Source organism: Parasteatoda tepidariorum, chromosome 10, assembly GCF_043381705.1.
Source record: "Parasteatoda tepidariorum isolate YZ-2023 chromosome 10, CAS_Ptep_4.0, whole genome shotgun sequence".
NCBI classification, from domain to species: domain Eukaryota; kingdom Metazoa; phylum Arthropoda; class Arachnida; order Araneae; family Theridiidae; genus Parasteatoda; species Parasteatoda tepidariorum.
Window position 1 is genome coordinate 37,087,020 of NC_092213.1, and position 19,091 is coordinate 37,106,110.

Below are 19,091 nucleotides of genomic sequence, written 5' to 3' on the forward strand. Positions count from 1 at the left end.
GTGGTAGAGAAAATTTTGTTTCAATTCAATATATAACTCTTTTTGTAAATTTGATTTCGTGGTGGGGCTTTTAAAATGTTGTCAAGATTACAGAAAATTCTGAAAGCTTCAGTCTTTAACTGTCTTCTACTCTTTAAATTGTTTAAAAAAAACGTAATAGTTGGCACTTTTGTTAAACAAATTTGATTTAAAGGAACTTTGCCTTACGCTATACATATGTAATTTAAACACATGCAGGGAAATATGGGGCTAGACAGGATAGCTAAAGTTCAAAGACCTGCTAGGGCTAAACTGTTCGAACAAGGAACTATCAGATTTAATCAACATATTCATTGTTTTGTTGTGTACAATATATCATTCCGGAAAAAGTCCTGATTTTGAGCTGTGATGGCTCAGTGGATAGAGCGCTCGCCTTCCAATAAGGGGAACCGGGTTTGAATCCCTGCGATGGCAGGTCGATTCGAATTCCTCATCGGGCTTGCACCGACCACAGTGATGACATAAGATATCATGGGTACGATAAAATCTTGTCTAACATAAGAAAAATAATATTACTTTATTACGTAGTAGGAAGGTATGACTTATATGTCATGAAATATACTACCGTTTTGACAAAGTGATTAAAGAAATATTGTTTATTTTTTTGTTATTTATTTCTCGAAAATGGAAAGACAAATATTCTTTTAATCTTTTCTAGAAGTAATTTTTATTTATTTGTGAAGAATCGGTTAAATTAGTTGCATGAAAATTATTTAAGTATTCGTCTTATTTATAATTAAAATCTTTGGTTCCAGTTATTAAATAATTACGGCTTTAAATTTTTTCAAACTCAAATGTTCTTTTAAAATTTCCAATATATTTGCATGTATTGTAATTTATGGATTGAGAAATTTAAGGTACTTTTTCGTTCCGCAGCGTTAACTAAGTGCTAGTAAATTCAACTGTTTGTTTATTTAGTTTTTTTTAGGATAAAACACAAATAAATTAATAGTCCATATCCATAAAATTTTCAAAAAAATATTAATTATTTTTAAACCTTTGCTAAAAAAGAACTATAAAAAAAACATTAATATATTTTTTTAATTACTTTAATTTGTTCAAATTAATTAATTTGTTACAATAACATTAAATTAATATAATCATGAAATTAATATAATTAACATAAGAATTAAATTAATAAATAATTATATTTATTAATTCGTCACATTTAAACAAATTAATAAATTTGTTTCATTTTTCAAAGAAAAATGTAAAAAGATTCCTTTAATGTTAGAAATTTAATTGGAGTAAATTTTGAGTGATAAGTAATTTAATTTTTAAATGTTACTGTAAAATTAATACAATTAAATTAAAAATCTAAGTCGATTTTTCACATTATAAGAAAAAGAAGACGAAAGAGAAAGATGGAGGGGGAAAATCAAACACTAATACAGATAAAAATAATTCAAAAATACATTTGAAAATAGAAAAAAAACAAAAGAAATCGGACATCTAATTGGGAAAAAGAGATTTCTGTTCGAACTTAAAAGCAAGAGTTTCATTTGCCTCTTCACTAATTATAAATTCCCACATTGATCATCTTTTTTCTTAAGTCCTTAAAATTCCACTAAAAATTCCTTTCCAACCTTTCACTATTACCTGAGTCATTTCTCTTTGCGATTTACCGATTTCTTCGAAAATAAAGAAATGTTTACTTTCAAGAAAAGGGCAAAAAAGGGGGGAAGGAATATCCGCAAATCACCACCCCACTCCCTTAGACCACACACGAAATCAGCATTCTTACCCTCCAGCTATTTTTTCCTCAAAAGAAGTTAGAACTTTTTAACTAATAGTTAAATAAAATAATATTTAGTTAAAAGATGCGAATTTTTTTCCCACGAAATATTCTTTTTTATACATGAAAAATTACAATTAATTTAAACAGAAGGTTTCATAAAATTCAACATAACAGATAAAAGAATGCAGCGGTCTGGGACACTGATTAAGAACTCAAGAAACGGGACCTTGAAGTCAATTATAACTTTTTCCCTATTTCTTTTCCGATTAAACATTTTATACCGTTTAAATTTTTTGCCGTTTCCCAATTCATGGCATAACAATGCAAATGCAACTGTCGAAAATTCTATTTGCGAACCAGTCGGATATAAGCTAAATTCCCTAACTGCGTACATTCTTCCCTTTCAAAACTTTTATTTTACTTTTTTCCCTTTTGTTATGACTTTTCAGGGAATATTTCTTTTTCTAAAGCGATGTGAAGTTCAGTGAAACACTTGTTGCATCGAATAAAATGGCTTTGTGTTTACATATCTTCGTTGTAATTTATGTTTTAATAATTAACGAAGTGTTCTGTTTATCTGGAGGATTTTATGCAGATAATGGCCGGCAACAAAGTATTCTATTGCGTCCGCTACGGCGGAAAGACAAAGTTGAATTAGAACATGAAATATTACAGCTTCTTGGATTGCATCATCGGCCGAATCCTAAACAACACCATGATGTTCACAGTTCAGCACCAAAATATTTGATTGACTTGTATAAAAAGTTACAGAAAGAAGAGATAAACTCGAAACAACTTAAGAAATCCCAGCGACTTCTTGCTGAATCTGATTTTATAGTCAGTTTTGTCAACAAAAGTATGCTTTCTTTGGCTTATGATTTGAACTTGAAATTTAAAATATATTATTAAATTATCTCTGAAAAGTCAAAAGTAAATTTCACATCCCCGTTTTTTTTTTGTAATATTCTTATTAGTTTTCTCGTTTCTCATAATGTTTAATTCAATTGTTTCTCCAACTCTTATTATACCTTCATACTTGTTATAACTACATTTTGGGTGTAAAAGGTTTAGTTAATTTAACTGTCGAGAAAATTGAAAGATTTTTTTTTATTCTCTATGTCATCATGCTTTTATGCAAGCAAGTATTCTGTTCTAATGTAAGACATTACAAACTTTCCAGGAAAGTACCACAAAATTTACCTAAAAAATCCTGAATCAATATTTTATTTAGTGTTTATAAAGCATCTGATAGGCAAGTTAACACAAGTGTTCCAGAATTAGATTATTTTGGGCTAAGTAATTATACTTTTTCTAGCCAAATTATAGAAAATCACAAAAAATGCACAGCAACAATAAATACCAAACAATAAAAAAATAAGTTTTGACCTCTATTGCCATATTTATATCTTGTAAAAACTTAAACTTCTTACAATTTATTGAAATTAAGATAATAATTTATACAAAATTCTCTAACATTTTTCTGTATCATATAAATCTAAAATTTTTCCATATTTACAATATAATAGCACTATTTTTTAGGCTGGTAATATTTGTTTTTAGAAATTAAGCTTTCTGTATAGATTAATTATGTTTCTTAATTATAAACAAGATATTTGATTAGCTATATGAATTATGTGATTCCTTTGATAAGTTTAATTACAATAACAATTATTTCTTAGGCTGCTAATAAAGTTTAATTATTATTTTTTATAAAATTAAATAAATTGTAAATTATTCTGTTAAATGTGCTTTTATCTACTATTTATTGTGTTTTATAAAATCTACTAGTTAACCTCAACTTAGTGAAAAGGGCAAGGTTTGATCCTATACTTTCTGTCTTAGGGTTAATTTCATTATTTCTTGAACACATGCGTATGTTTGGAATTTTGTTTACATTTTCATGTAAAAGTATGACAAATTTTGTTTTTGAAATTGCGTATGAACCTTATATTTTATTTCTGGAAAGTTTATTTCTTCCCTAAGAAAAAATATTACCAAATTTCTTGCAAAAAAAATTATGGGTTTTATTTTCGTGTTTAAAACTTGGCTCTCTGTAGCTGTCATAATAGTTTAGTTTGAATACTTGCTATAAAGGATTGCGAAATCTGTAATAAAAAGTACTGTTCGGTCGTAAAGATGCATTGACGACTGCTTTTCTGAGAAAACATTGACTCAAACATTGGTTCCTAAAACCAATAGTAAGAATTTTAACACTATGATGAATTGTCAAAAAATATTGTATTTAATATTTTATCACAATTTTTTTTTAATTAACTCATTTATATTGGTAACTATTTTTGTTCCCAAAAAGAAAATTATCAAAATTGAAATAATATAGTATTTAATTATTATTTTTTATAATTATCAACCTTGGCAATATCTATTTTTTTTAAAATATGTTATCATTAATTGTGATATTATCATTTTTCATAGTTATAGTTATCATTAATGATAGCAATATTAGATGTATTTATTATTTATAGCAAGTACAGTGGTTTGACACTTAAGGGATTGAAAACTTTGGAAATGTTTCTGTTGTAATCCGTTTCGTCAATAAGGTGCCAAAAAAATTTTTCAATTTATTTAAAAAACAAAAACATGTGGAGGTTAGCCCTTGGATGGCTGTGAGTTGGTCCCCTTCTGTGATTTATTTTTAGTTTTTCACAGGTCTCAGAAAAGTTACCTGGAATTATCACTTTTGAAGCAAATCGCGATACATAAATCTTTTCCTAACTTTAGTTACATGATCAGCATGCAAACTTAAACAAAAAGCCATAACTATTTATTTATTTAAAATAGTTCAATCATTCATAATTGGTTAATATCTTTTTACAGTAGGGGTAATTTTTATTGACGCTAAAGTTTATTCATCGATTCAGTTTTCACGACGCCAACATAAGTGGTGTTTCCGCTCCAAGAACATGACACTGAGTAAAATTAAAATCACTTCCGATAAGTCATGTACCTGTAAATCATGTAAAATCACTTGTGAAAAATCATGAACTTGTAATCATGCTCAAAAAATCATGTTCATAACATTTTGAAGTCAATAGAAGTAACCCTCAAGAATGACCAACCTCCATTAACAACCATTTTACTGTGAAACAGCGACAGGTCACTCCTGACAGGTTTTTCTGTATTTTGATATTTTGACCTGGCTTATGCTACATTTACTAACTTTTTCTTAAATTATTTATGTGGGTGAAAGAGAGATTCCCGTGAATGTTTTTACCCATGATGGTATAACGTTCTCTTAAGGAATATCCTCTTTAGTTTTATATTTGTAGAACTATAAATACCATGCCCGGTGGCTGAGCGGTAGCGCTTCGCGCTGTCGCGCCACAGGTCCTTGGTTCGATCCTTGGGCCGGGCAAGGCCGACTCAGCCTTTCATCCCTTCAGTGGGTCGATAAAATGAGTACCAAGCATGCTTGGGAACTAACACTGGGGGTTCCGCGTTCGGCTGACCACCTGACCGGAACAGATGCTCCTGCACCCCAGAGCCCAAGGTCAAGAAAACTGAGATGGGCACAGTCGGCCTTGGCCCTCTTAATGGGCTGTCGCGCCACTGAGTTAGTTTTATAAATACCATAGCAATTTTTGTAAATTTGAAATAGTTATTTACTTATTCAATTTGTCTTAATTTGCAGTTCATGAGGAGTATCCCCACATTCGTCATGAGAGAGACAAACGTTATTGGTTTGATACATCCCAAGTTCCAAATGATGAAGAACTTTTTACAGCTGAATTCAGGTTTTACAGGAATTACTCCAAAAAGTCATCTCCTCGCAAGGGAAAATATCTTGTTAGTTTGTATTCTGTTCGTGATGCTGACAAGCCTAAGTAAGGATTCTTTAATTTTTTTTTTATTTAGTCTGATTTGATATGATTTATTCACAGCATTTTATTACCAATAAGTAGGTTCTTGGAACATTTTCATTTGCATCTCTTTCCTACATTTGATATCATTTCTTCGAATAAATAAGGTTTTTTATGCATGTAATCTATATCAGTGTTTACCAACCTTTTTATTGCTGCAGATCGGTCTGCGTTTAAAAGATTTATTATGGCCCTTTAAAGGGGGGCAGATAATGGTTGTTTATATTTTAGATGGTTTTAATTTAATAATTTTAGTTTAATAGTATTTAAACATGTCTTCTAAACAAAATACAGTTATATGCACAGTATGGGTGCCGCTTAAGATGACAAGTCTTAGTTTTAAGTTTATCTCAGATTAAGTTTTATTCACAGTTCTTAGTTAACAGTCTCGTCCATAGAAAGTCGCAGAAACCCAAGAGAAATTAATACACCACAGTGAATAATATGGAATTTTTGTTTCTTATGCAGTCCAGTACCATTGAGCCACTGACCAGTACCAGTCCAGGGATTAGAGACCACTGATCTACAACATAGGTTCCAGAAAGGGAACTGTGGTTTCCATTAGTGGATGGTGTTAAAATTTGAGAATTTGCTTAAAACTATGCAAGATATGAGTAATTAAAGTAATTGTTAATTAAAAATGTGCTGAAAAATAAAAATACAATTTTTTGTTCATTTTGTAGTGAATAGTATTTGACAACTAATAAAAAAAGGTTAGATTTGAATATCTTAAAAATTTAAAAAGTTTCCAACAATTTTCTAAGTAGTTTTTTTTTTTTTAAGGAAATCTTAAAATGCTAAGGGGTTTTTCACTTATTTCATTTTGTACTAATAAACAAGATTTATTAAAAATGACACCGGCATTGTTGGGGATCATCCCCCATAAAAGTATCTTTTCTTTTGCATGTTTTCTTTCCTTATACAATCATATTTTGGTGTATGGACGTTTATTGTAACGTAATATAATTCGTTATTTAACTTTGTCTTATGATACAAAATAATATTTTAGAAAACCCTTTTTATCGTTTTGAGTTACTTTAAAAAAAAAAATACAAACGCTACCAAGAAAATTGCTTGAAACAAATGTTTTTCAAATTTTAATTTAAAAAAATTTGTAATTAGTTTTAGATTGCTCTAAAAATTTTGTTAAATTTTATTGAATATTTTTAAAGTTATAGCTACAAAAAAAAAAAAAAAGCACCAGACCAAAATTTAGTTTTTTAAAAAAATGTCCATATCTTCATAAATATTAAATTTAGGTTTAAGAAATTTTGTGCAGTTATTATTTCATTTTTTAACATAGGGTGAACAAAAACATTATTTTCTGTTTGTTAATCCCTCAAGCCGTTAAGAGATTTTTAACTTCATTATAAATATGAGAAACTGCATGATCAAAAGACTTCTAAATTTATATGCATGATCAAAAGACTTCTAAATTTATAAAATGTTTCTTTAAGTATTTCTGGAGAAATATGAAAAAAATGTGTCTGTATATAATAGTCTGTATATAGTGTATATAATAATTCTTATTTTTTGTTCACTTAACATTTCTTTGTAGAATATAAAAACATTGTTTTCTTATTGTATCTTTTTCTCTTCATTTGTAGTAGTAACACTCTTGAATTAGTTGATGAAATGACCATAAATCATCAAAGTGGTTGGCTGGCTTTCAATGTTACTAAAGCTTTGGTTAAATGGATTGCTTTTCCTCAAAAGAATTTGGGTCTTTATTTAAAGATCAAAACTTTAGATTCTTCATGTAAGTTTCACCTATGAATCAGAAATATGTGTTATTTATTTTTTATGAACTTTTCTAAGAATTCTCTATTATTACTTTTTTGATTGTTATATTTCTTCGAAATAAAAGGTTCAAACAGGGTATTGCCTAACAAACTGTAGTGCATCTAATACCTAGTAATTGAAAAGTAGAACATAAAAAGTACAATACTTAACATTTAGTTGATAAATGACCTACAGGTAAAGTTTCTTGTTAAGAACATTTTATATGTGTGTATATATATATGCAAACTTATATTTTTGGTAAGGATTCAAATGAAACTTCTAATTTGACCAAATTCTAAAGTTGTACCTGCAATTATTTTGACATATAAAAAAGAAGCATCAAAAACTGTTCTAAAAAAGAATATATTTGTAAATAATAGTGATAAAAAAAACATAGTTGCCAACTTTTCTTATTTCACAAGAAAGATTTTATTTTTATATTCGCAAGATAATTTATTTTATATTAAACAAATTTGATTTAAAATAATCTTGATTATCATTATATCTAATTAATCATAATCTGATTAGATATAATATAATTATCTAATTAATTGTGATATAAACTATCTGATAATCATTGATGTGATTTTAGGTGCTGGAGAAATTTATGCTCCAGTTATTGTTGCAATTTTTATTTCACAATGATAAGAAAAAAATGCAAGTGTTGGCAGCATAGAAATATGTATGATATATCTAATATGATATCTACAAACAAGGATAATTTTTGAAGTCTAATCTATAATTAAATCAAGTTTACTAACAGTTAAGGAATTAGATTTACTATGTCCAAAGAGAAATAATTTTTATTTATAAAAATCAATAGATCTCATAATTAAATTCATTTATTTGAAAAACGAGCAAAGTGATATTTAATTCAGCAAACATGGCCAAACATTGAATATAAATTTTTTTTGAAATATTTTATAATACATTAATTTGTCAAATTCAAAAAAGTAAGGTAATAAAAAACCATAGTTTTTGTAGAATCAAGTATATAGAAGGATATGCAGTGGATCCCCAGTTCTACATTTTCCGCTTGACTAGCATTAATTAGCACACAAACATTGAAAAGGTAAAATCAGAGTAAAAAGGAATCTTAACATATTTTTCAAAATCGATACTTACAAGACAAACATCATTAAGGAATTTCAAATTAAGAATTTCAGAGCATAAAAATGCTTTGAAACTCTTGATCAGTTGTGGGTATGTCCCCTGGTATTTATTGATCTTCATTGTTTTTATTATTATCATTGGGAGGAGGTATTAAACCAGATATTGAAGGAATTCAAAAGTAACATGATGCGTCTTGCAATCGATATAAGTGTCATCGACTTTGGGAGATCTTCCTAAGGGTCAGTGTTCCCATTGGGTACCGAAAAGGCTACATAATAAACCCATTTGTACTCGACTTTAACCGGCATTGTGCAAGACTAAAGAAATCAAATTCAGAGCTTCCAGAACATTTATTTTTGCTTTAAAAGCATCTTCCAAGTGACTGAAATGAAGAAAGTTATTATTTAACCAGTTGTAACGTTCTTTAAATGATTGAATTATTCAAAGGAAGTTAGTTGGAAAAATTCCACCTGCAGATTTCCTGTTTCCTTCCTTTCGTGTGCTTTGCCCATTACCGCTGTACAAAAGAGAAGCATCTTCAATTTTCTGTAAGTGAAAAAGAAAGTTTTAGGACCTCCTATTCATATCTTTGGGGGTCCTTGGCATTATTTGTGGTCAAAAACATGGTGAAATATTAATTACTTTCATTATTCAGAATTCACAGTGAGAACTACACCCTCTCCAGAAAATCCGAATCTCTTGTATGCATTCAAAGCCATGAAGCAAAGTAAATTTCTTTTCAAAGGTTTCACTCTTTCTGTGAATTGTTATTGGAGGATTATTTTGGAGATGAAACACATATTCACATTCTGTGTATAATTCTCTAAACATGTGTTATTTATAAAAAATTGTTGCTCGCAGCCAAGCATCAAGCCATATGTTTAGAACAGACTATAAAAAATTTGAAGGATTGGACAGATTGATATGGCAGTGTATTTAGTCAAAATAAATCCAGTATATATGAATCGGTATTTAATATATGTTTTGTATACTCTCGTTATAGCGACCATATGTTCTAATGTTGATTTTTTTTTAGACCACATGTTTCCTTATATTGAACAATTGTATACCTTACTGTGACAGCCATTTTATTTTCATCACTTGTCCTGGTCAAAGTTGTCCTAAAACATCACCAAATAATGATATTGAATAAATAAATGTTAAGAAAAATAAAAAGTTGGCAGAATTTGGTTCTTTTTTTGTAGCACACAACTCATTTTGATTTACATATTCTTGTTTTCCTCTATAGCACGTTCTTTAGAGCCTCATGAGATAGGAATCGCTGGATCTACAGGACGTGAAGAATATCAACCATTTATGGTTGCCTATTTCAAGTCTGCAAATCGTTTGCGAATTCGAACAAAGAGAGGTGCCAAAAAGAGACAAGACAACTATTATGATGATAACTATCATCATCCTTATGGTAAGCTTTGCTAAATATTAAAATCTATGCTGAATTACTATATCAAAATTAGATATATTTTGACTTTTCTATATTAAAAAATTTTGAAAGATGATCTTTCAAAATTTTTTGATCATTTGAGATCTTAATAATTTGTGCAATGAAATTATTATTATTTGTTAAACTTTTCTATAGCTGTTTGACAAAATATTTTTTTTTAAAATTCTTATTTGTGATATCTGTAAAAAAATAATAAATTTAATTTTAAATTGAATATATTCTAAAGAAATTAATATATAAATTTGTGCAATTGCTAATTAGATAATTGATTTTTTAGGAACTATTCAAGTGTTTGTAATTTTGCCAACACAATTAAATTCGGCCCTTTTATTTTTTGTTTGTTTACTTATTTTTTAAAAAGAAGCAGGTCGATTTTATTGCACTTGGTGAATTTGCATTGGCGACTTTATCGCCACTGCTGGCAAAATTGAACCCTAACATCATGTAATTATAATTTCAGTAGTTTTCTTTTCCATCCTTTTCCAAAATGTTAGCAAAAATAAGAAATGTAATTTTTTTCACAAAATTATTATTATTTTTTTTTGTTTTTGCTATTTGCAAAGGATTCTAGTGTTTTGCTCATATTATCTTTACAGCTTCATCAAAATAAATACTCTCTTCTTGATATACTTAGATTACATTTAAATGACCTGTTTTAGCAATTACCAAGTAACATTTTCATTAGAATCTTTTACCTGCAGTATGTTTGTTTACCCATATTAGATGATTACAGGTTTTGTTACTGAAATGATCTTTCATTATTGAGCTTTCTTTTACTACTATTAATTTTGTTCTTGTGTCAACCTTAGTTTATATTGCACACTATTTTCTTTATTAATTTGATTATGGAGTCATGTGGCTTAGGCAAATTGTGTATAGTTATATAGCTGATTTGTCATTAAATTTTACATTCTACTGGCGAATTCTTTTGGTGGATCACAACAAATGCTCTTGTAAATTACTTATTGATCATTAATAAGGCATATATCAGGCCAACTTTCAAAACTAAACTGCTTACTTTTTAAATTTTTGTTTCTTTTTAATCCTTTTTTAGTGATTTCAGTAATAAAAGAAAAGTTTCCGCTTAATCCTATTGGGTTTTTTTCTTCTCTTAAACTTATAGATATTTATATTTAATGAAATGAAGCTGGTATAATTGTTTCATAAGTATACAAAAAAAAATTTCAAACAAGAATTTTTGTGAAGAGAATAGTATGTATGATGAACCATAGTTCTTTTAAATTCAAGCATATAGATTAGAGAAATCTTCCTCTCAGATGAAATATTCTCTTGTTGTGTTTCTTTTTATTAAAGACAACTTGTTTTCTTATTTTTTAATCTTTTATTTTAAGGTTATGTCACTCGAGAAAAGTATAGCTCAAAACGGAATTGTCAAAGATCAACTCTGTATGTGAGCTTCAAAGATTTGGGTTGGGAGGTAAGTCCATTGCTCATCTTTAATTTACTTTATTTCTAGTTATGTTTTAAATTTGTTTTTTTTAAACATATATTATTAATAATAATAATATATAATTCGTAATAATTAATTCGTATTCGTAATATATAAACATTAAGTTACTAGATTTGGTATGTTAAAAGTATATGAATGATTCTCACTACTAAACGCATTCATGGATTTTGAAATAAACAGCCAACCTTAATGTGTTTTGCTTTTAAACCGTAAGTTTAATTTGTTTGAAAAAGTTAAAAGTAAATATTTTACTTCTTTAGCAAAGAAAAAAAAATCGGAAATAAACTTTAAAGAAAAAATTTACAATAAGTATATTATTATACTTTTTTTTAAATTGCAGTTTTACATAACATTACGCTGCTTATTGCATAACTCTAATATAACTTGTAAAAAAATTAATTTTAATAACATACCCATCCAAGATAAGTTATTTCTTAAATACACGTTAGGTAAAAATAAATGACAGAATTTCATTGGTGCACTATGCAATTAATGTATTTATTAAAAATGTATATTCGTAAAGAGGTAATATAAACAAGTTTTTTAATGTACTGCCAATAAATGTCTAATATACATCCATACATAGATCAATAGTATAATAGATCAATAAATATATTCATATTCATGCCTCGAAAGCAGCTGTGATAAAAGCTTTCAAGTTAATCATGGTCATTGGACCTGGTAGGATACGCATGATCTTTTAAGAATCTCCTTTGAAAAGAATCATTTTGTCAAAGGTATGAGCTTACACTAAAGCACACAAAATTCTTTTTGCTATCGTACAACTATTTATAGTGGCATTGTTTTTCTGCTCGTTTTGTTTACATGGAAACATTGGCGGTGATTGGACTTCCTGCACCGTCTATTGGCGACTTTCTAAAGCATTGCATCTGAATGTACATTTTTAATTGATACATTTATTACAAGGTATACCTATGAAATTGGGGTACTCATTTTTGAATTATCCTGTATTTAAAAATTACTATGTCCTCACCATACTATTCAATTTGATTCACATTTCTTTAAATATTTTCTCTTTTTCGAACTAAAATCCCGCATTTAATAGTGCATACAATTTTATGCCCTTTGATTAAATTACATTTGTAGAGTTCATTTTCTTAGTTTAATTTTTGTCTTTACCCGTATTCAACCAAAATAAAATATTCTTAATTGTCATAAAAATATTATAAATGTAAATTATATAAATAAATTTCATTAATTTTAAAACTAATTTAATTTTTAAGTAAGTTTGCATAAAGAAATGAAAGATTCAGAATATATTCAATTTTATTAGTCTTTTTTATGTTATTAAATTTAATTGTCACAACTTTTTATCTTCTGATCTCTTTTTCATTTTAATAGATTAAAAATATAATTGCATTTTATAATATTTTATTTTTTTTTGAATTGATTTCAGTATTTCTTTAAACTCCTTCAGAGAGATTCTCTTCTTGTAATTTCATGTAAATCATGTCAGGTAAACCCATATACCATGACTTCTAAGTTCTGAAAAATGCATTTTTTTAAATCAGTAGTATTGTGCTTATGCAATCAATAATCATAACTTAAAAATTGGTAAAGAAAGTTCAATTTTGTATAATCAAATATTGTCAAACTGTTGTTCTGTCGTAATTAAAGTTTAAAAATAAAAATAGATTGTGAAAATATTATAGGAGAAAAAATTTATTTTATTTGTAATAAAGCAGGGAAGAGTAATGTTTTGCTGAATTGAATCAGGATTTCATCTGTGTTTAAATGTTCTTAAGCAAAGAAGCTAAAATAAGAAAAAAAGTTTTTGTCTGAAGTTTAGTTAATAATTTTGCAAATGCTCTTAGCATAAATGCACAGATTGCAGTTAAAATTGTTTGTCCAATCAACCTCCAGGCATTTTTATAAGGAGCACCATGTAACAAAACAAATTTCTTTAAGCAATCAAAGTTAGATATTTTCTTACACTATTTTCATCATCTGTTTGTGGCAATTCATTGTTTATTTTCCCTTATTTAATAAATATTTTTCCAATTGTGGCTTTAGCAAAAGAGCAAAATTATGAGTTTCATTTTAGCGTTTTTGATTAGTCTTCACATTTTGAGACAAATACTACCATAGTGGAAACCCTATTAGTTAGTTGTAAAAATTTTTTATTGATACCTATCATTGATTTACTTCTAAAATTTTAGAAAAATGTTTTGTATTATTAGTTATGTATCTTTTTTTATTGCAGGACTGGATAATTGCACCAGATGGTTATGGTGCATTCTATTGTGAAGGTGAATGCTCATTCCCTCTGAATGCAAACATGAATGCTACAAATCATGCTATCGTGCAAACTCTTGTTCATTTGATGGATCCATCTGTTGTTCCTAAACCACAATGCTCCCCAACACAGCTGACAGCAATTACTGTGTTATATTTTGATAATAATTCAAATGTTATTTTGAAAAAATATCGTAATATGGTTGTAAAATCATGTGGGTGTCACTGAGTAAGATACAGACACTTGAGCAAAACCACAAAATATTTTTAAATTGCCCGCAATAAGTGCCTGATTATCTCTAACAAATCATTTTTAAAAAATCTTATGCCTACTTAATTTCTTTTTAAGAATAACTTCCCATTCATCAATGTAAAAATCATTTATCAAAGTTTACGAAGTATTTCATGCCATTTTAATCTGTAGTGCAGCTATGTATTTATGTGTTATTTGTTGCTATGTTTGCAAGAAGACAAAATTATGAACATGTATATTAATGACTTATATTTATTGGCACATTTATTTTGCCACACTTGATTAAAAACTTAAGACCGAACATTATCAACTCTTCAAAGTTTGTAAAGGCTTGGAAGAGCTGGTAGAGTTTCACCTTTGAGCAATTATTTTAAAAAAATGTAACTTCGGATTAATAATCATTAAAATTACTGTATTAACAATAATTCAAACACTTTTTTAAATATTGTTTGCTATTTTATTTAAATTAAGTTTCAGTTAATTTATGTTGATACCATATAAAATATATTTTTTAATAAAAAATTTAAATATTAAATTTTAATAGCTCATCCGTCCATTTTTAATATATCTCAATTGTTTTGTACCATTTTGTATTCCAAGCACATTGTTGACATGCATTTATTTATTGCTTTCTGTTGGATTATGTATAAAAATGAATACTAACTTTTTTTTTAAGTTGAATCTCTAGTTATTGTATATTTATGTGGATTTATATATTTTTTTGTGAATTTTTAAAATAATTGTTCTGCCAGAATGTATTTTGCTTGAGCTTTCAAATCATCACTACCGTTGCAAAATGCTTTTTCTAAAAAGAACTATTTTGTAATAAATTTAAGATAATATTAAATATATAGTGTGATAAAAAAAGTAGGTTTTCAACTTCAGTATTTTGATGTTAAAGAATTACTAGATCTATTACCAATTTACTTTTATCTATAATACGATAGTTTCTGATCTAGACTATATTCCGTGATAATAATATTAACAATTTTATTTCATGAACTAGAAAATTTTAATGAAAAAAATGAGCAAATTTAAAAATTATTTAATACAAACAAAAAATTTTGAAATCTTCTAATAAATTTAATTAAAAAATTAAAATTTTGTCATCTGAATTCAAAATAGTGCAGTTAATGTTTTACTTTAAGATTAAATTTAAAAATAGTTTATGCCAGGGTTTTGTTGATCTGTTATTTTTATTTTATAATAATTTTAATTTTAATAATTTTTACATTTCAATCATCAGTTTTCTTAACTTATTTAATGTAAATAGTATATAAATTTTACCGAGTTAAGTATTACTTTTTTTCTCGGTCATACTTCATATTTATTTTTAAATTAATAATTTGTTAAGTTGTATTATTTTGTTTGTAAAAACTTGCATTATAAGTTTTCCTCATCTTAGAAATTTGAATCAAAAATATATAAGTGAAAGTGAATGTTTTCTTGTAAAAAAAATTAATTTGCAATTAACTGATGCTTTAATAATTAACATTGTTTTACAATTTGATTATAGATAAAAAAATATTTTGCACTTGTTTTCTAATTACCACTAAGCAAGATTTTACTCTTTTGTTGAATCTCATTTGTTGTTTATTGTCTTGTGTTATGTGTGAACAAGTTTAATTAGCTTGCAATTATTTTGTCTTTTATTTTGAAATTGCATTTATTAAAAAAAAAAAATAGAATGCCATGTTTTTGACCAGCTCTTTGATTTGCCAAATTTTGCTAAGTCATTTAACGAGTAAATATTGTGCCAATCTTTTCCATCAGTTTGTTATTGATAATTATTTCTTCAAGCTCATTTGTTTATTTATTCTTTATAATCTAAAATGCTGTGCATTTGTTTCTTAATCTTTTTTGTCGATTTGTATCACACATAATGTTTTTCCTTTTTAGTGAATGAATGCATTATCAGACTTAATTGTTTTGCATTTAAATTGTTTCTCGTAATTTGACAGTATTAAAATGTTCAAATATAAATACCTTGAAAAAGTAGTCTATTGAAGTTACATAAGTAAAATAATATATAGAAATTAAAAATTTTCTTCACTTTTCTCAACTAAATGCTTTAAAAAAATGTGTATATGTATGTTTTTTCATTTGTGTTTTATTGCTTTAGTTGACATAACACAAAATTTTAATCTTTCTTGGATAATTGAATTAGGTTTTAACATTCTGTGTTGAGGCATTTTTTAACATCTCTTATAGTATACTAAATGTGTAACTATTAATTTCTTTATTATTTTATACATCTTTAAAATCATCCTTGCGCCCTTGAATTTAATGCTTAATATTCCAGTAATTTCTGTGATAAATGAAAAATACTTCAAAGATTTCTCAAGTACGTTATATCAAATGTATTATCATATCTTGTACTGTACAGCATTTTGTGAATAAAGCATTGAAAATTTTTTGTAATTTGTATTGTTAAAAATGAAAGAAGGAAAAAGCTGTGCTATTGCATTATTTAATATTTATTAATTCATTTTTATTTTTTAAGTTCTATTGTTTAAAAAAATGTAATCTTCAAGTTAGACCAATAATGAGTTGACCGGGGCTTCAATCTCATCCTAGGGTAGAGTTCGGCACTGGGCTCGCACCAACCACAGTACTAATGTAAAATATCCTCAGTGGTAGGCTGATCATGAGTTAGAGTCCTCTTGCAGTCATGCTTATCGTGGAAGGTTAGTTCCAACTAAAAGAATTCAACGAAGCCAAATTTCTCCCAATACTTGACCTGGGAAGTTCCCTTGTCTTCTGGATTGGGTCCAATTTACAAGGCTACGAAGTTAAACATTGGTAGTCGTAAACTCAAAATTGGGTCGGCTGTTCAAAGACTGTTCTAAAAATATAAAATAAAAAGTTACACCAATAATGTAACAGTTCCAAAGACAACATCTTAAGTTTTTGATATCACAAACAACCACTAAAATGTTCTACTATTTCATTTGTTTGAAGAAAAAAAACCCTTTTATTCCATTTTTTGTTTAATTTATTTTCAAAACCGTTTTTTTTTTTAAGAAAAAGTTAGCTTTTTATGCCTGTGTTAAGTCTGAAAACGTATGTGTTCAAACTCTGAATGACTGAGTTTTTAGTTATTTAAGCATTTTTTTAAAAATTATTATGTACATTAAAAACTTTTTTCTGATATATTTAATCTTACTTATTTTTAAAAAAAATTTGTGTTTACCTTATACTCATTTGACAACATCAACAACATTTGTGTTAGACGAGAAGAAAAAAGTGTAATTACAATTTATTCAAGTTCTGCCATTAACTTAGCTGCAACTGTTTCCCGCCCTTTTTTTTTTTTTTTTTTTTTTTTTTTTTTTTTTTTTTTTTTTTTTGTGAATTGTTCTGAAATTGGCATCATAAAGCTATCATCAAAGCATTCTATCAGTTGTTGGCAGATAATTTTTAATTTTCTGTTATTTAATAAATGATAAAAAAGAATAGTATTTGATAAATATAAAAGTGTTTTTCATTCTTTGTATATTTCAAAAACTTTCTTACTATAAAGGCCTTATTATAGACAACGTTTTAATTTTATCAAAAATTTATTATCAAAATTAATGTTCTGTAACTGAAAAATTAATTGTAAAATTTATACCATTGGTTAGAGAAATCAAGGAGAGTCAACAAAATAAGTCTGAAAATTTTGATTCTAAGAGTTTGGGACTACTCTGTAACTGACGAAGGCCCCTTTCTAATGTTACAACAGTGGTGTATAGGTATAGGGTACACTATATTTGAGGGTGCCCTTGATTCTCGCCAAGTTGTGATCGCCAATCTGGGCGATGTTGAAACCCAATAGTGATTCTGATTGGTTTAGATTTTAGCGTTATTTTTAAATGTTCAACGGTATATGTGATTTCAGAGGTCCGTTAGTTCTACGTTGGATACCGGCTGGTAAGGTTACTTTTGAATCTGATCAATAAGATGGAAGGTATGTTTGCAGTCATGAAAAGGGATTTAAGAAAAAAATGTCACCGCTAGTTCGGTTTTACAGACGCCATTTTCGATTCGTATTTCGTCGAATTTATGTGGCTATGGAAGTACACAGATTCTATTCGTGATAAATTTACACAGTATCTAACTGTTATTAGATAATTCTTTGCACCTAAATCTGAGAATATTCAAGCTTAATGAAGAAGTGAGTAGTTTTTTTTTCCTTTTCTTTCAGCGCCTACTCCATTAATTTTTGCTTTGATTCAAAATCCTTTTTATTGGGTTTATTAATTTTGCTTATATTGGGTTCATTTATATAAAGTTTTGGCCGATGTTTTTTTTGAAATTTTCCAATGTTTTATTGAAATATCATTATGCTTTGGCCGCTATTCCTGTTACCACGGTGTTCCGCGCAAACAAGAATAGCGCCAAACATAAGTCGCCAAGGGGCACTATCAAGTATATTTTTCCCTCGAGATGTTGTTGAGCATCATATTACAGAAATTTTTTGCAAAGCGTTATGTTTTCCCTTAACTCAAACGTTAAAGCTATTTAAGCTTAAAAACGCATGCATGAAAATTTCCCTAAAAATCACAATGTCGCTAAGAGGGAAAAAAATAAGGTTAACGTAAGACAAACGCTACACAAAAACTCTAGTTAATACTAATACAAGCTCTCTTTATTATCCTGATTAAAAAACGATCTGATTATCCAGATATTCTTTTTAAATCTGCACAAGCATAAAATAGAATATTATTGATATGTATTCTATATTATGATTATTGATATGAACAATTTTCTTTTAACTATTTAATTTTCGCTGTCAATACGAGAAAAGAACTTACATACAGAAATTTGTAAACATGAATGTTTTCACTTTCATGCTTATAACTTACCTAAAACATTTCAACCTAAAGACGCTTTTCATGATTATCATGGTTAAAATTTTTTGACCATGATTGATTTTTCAATGAATTAACAGTAACAATGCGAAAATTATTATAATGGGATGCCTGCAAGTTACGAAGAGTGGATATATTGATGCTGATAGGTTTTTGAAACGTGGCATTTGTTTACGTTAGCAACAGTTTTTTCCATTCTATTTCGAGTAAGCCAAGCCTGTCAAGTATCAATTTTCTTAAGTGACA

General features: G+C 27.6%; 1 protein-coding gene across 1 annotated transcript; it reads left to right on the forward strand.

The window, feature by feature from the left end:
* Positions 1-2,201: 2,201 nt before the first annotated feature.
* On the forward strand, positions 2,202-16,413 carry LOC107439350 (glass bottom boat). The gene is made up of 6 exons (XM_043045723.2): positions 2,202-2,633; positions 5,427-5,619; positions 7,263-7,414; positions 9,800-9,973; positions 11,365-11,450; positions 13,708-16,413. The coding sequence occupies exons 1-6, from the start codon at positions 2,288-2,290 to the stop codon at positions 13,966-13,968; spliced, it is 1,212 nt and encodes a 403-aa protein (XP_042901657.1). The 5' UTR covers positions 2,202-2,287; the 3' UTR covers positions 13,969-16,413.
* The last annotated feature ends 2,678 nt before the right edge of the window (positions 16,414-19,091 follow it).

Coding starts and splice junctions, on each gene's coding strand:
- LOC107439350 (XM_043045723.2), top strand. CDS start 2,288: ATGGCTTTGTGTTTACATATCTTCGTTGTAATTTATGTTTTAATAATT. Junction 2,634..5,426: donor AGTCAGTTTTGTCAACAAAA/GTATGCTTTCTT, acceptor CTTAATTTGCAG/TTCATGAGGAGTATCCCCAC. Junction 11,451..13,707: donor TCAAAGATTTGGGTTGGGAG/GTAAGTCCATTG, acceptor TTTTTATTGCAG/GACTGGATAATTGCACCAGA.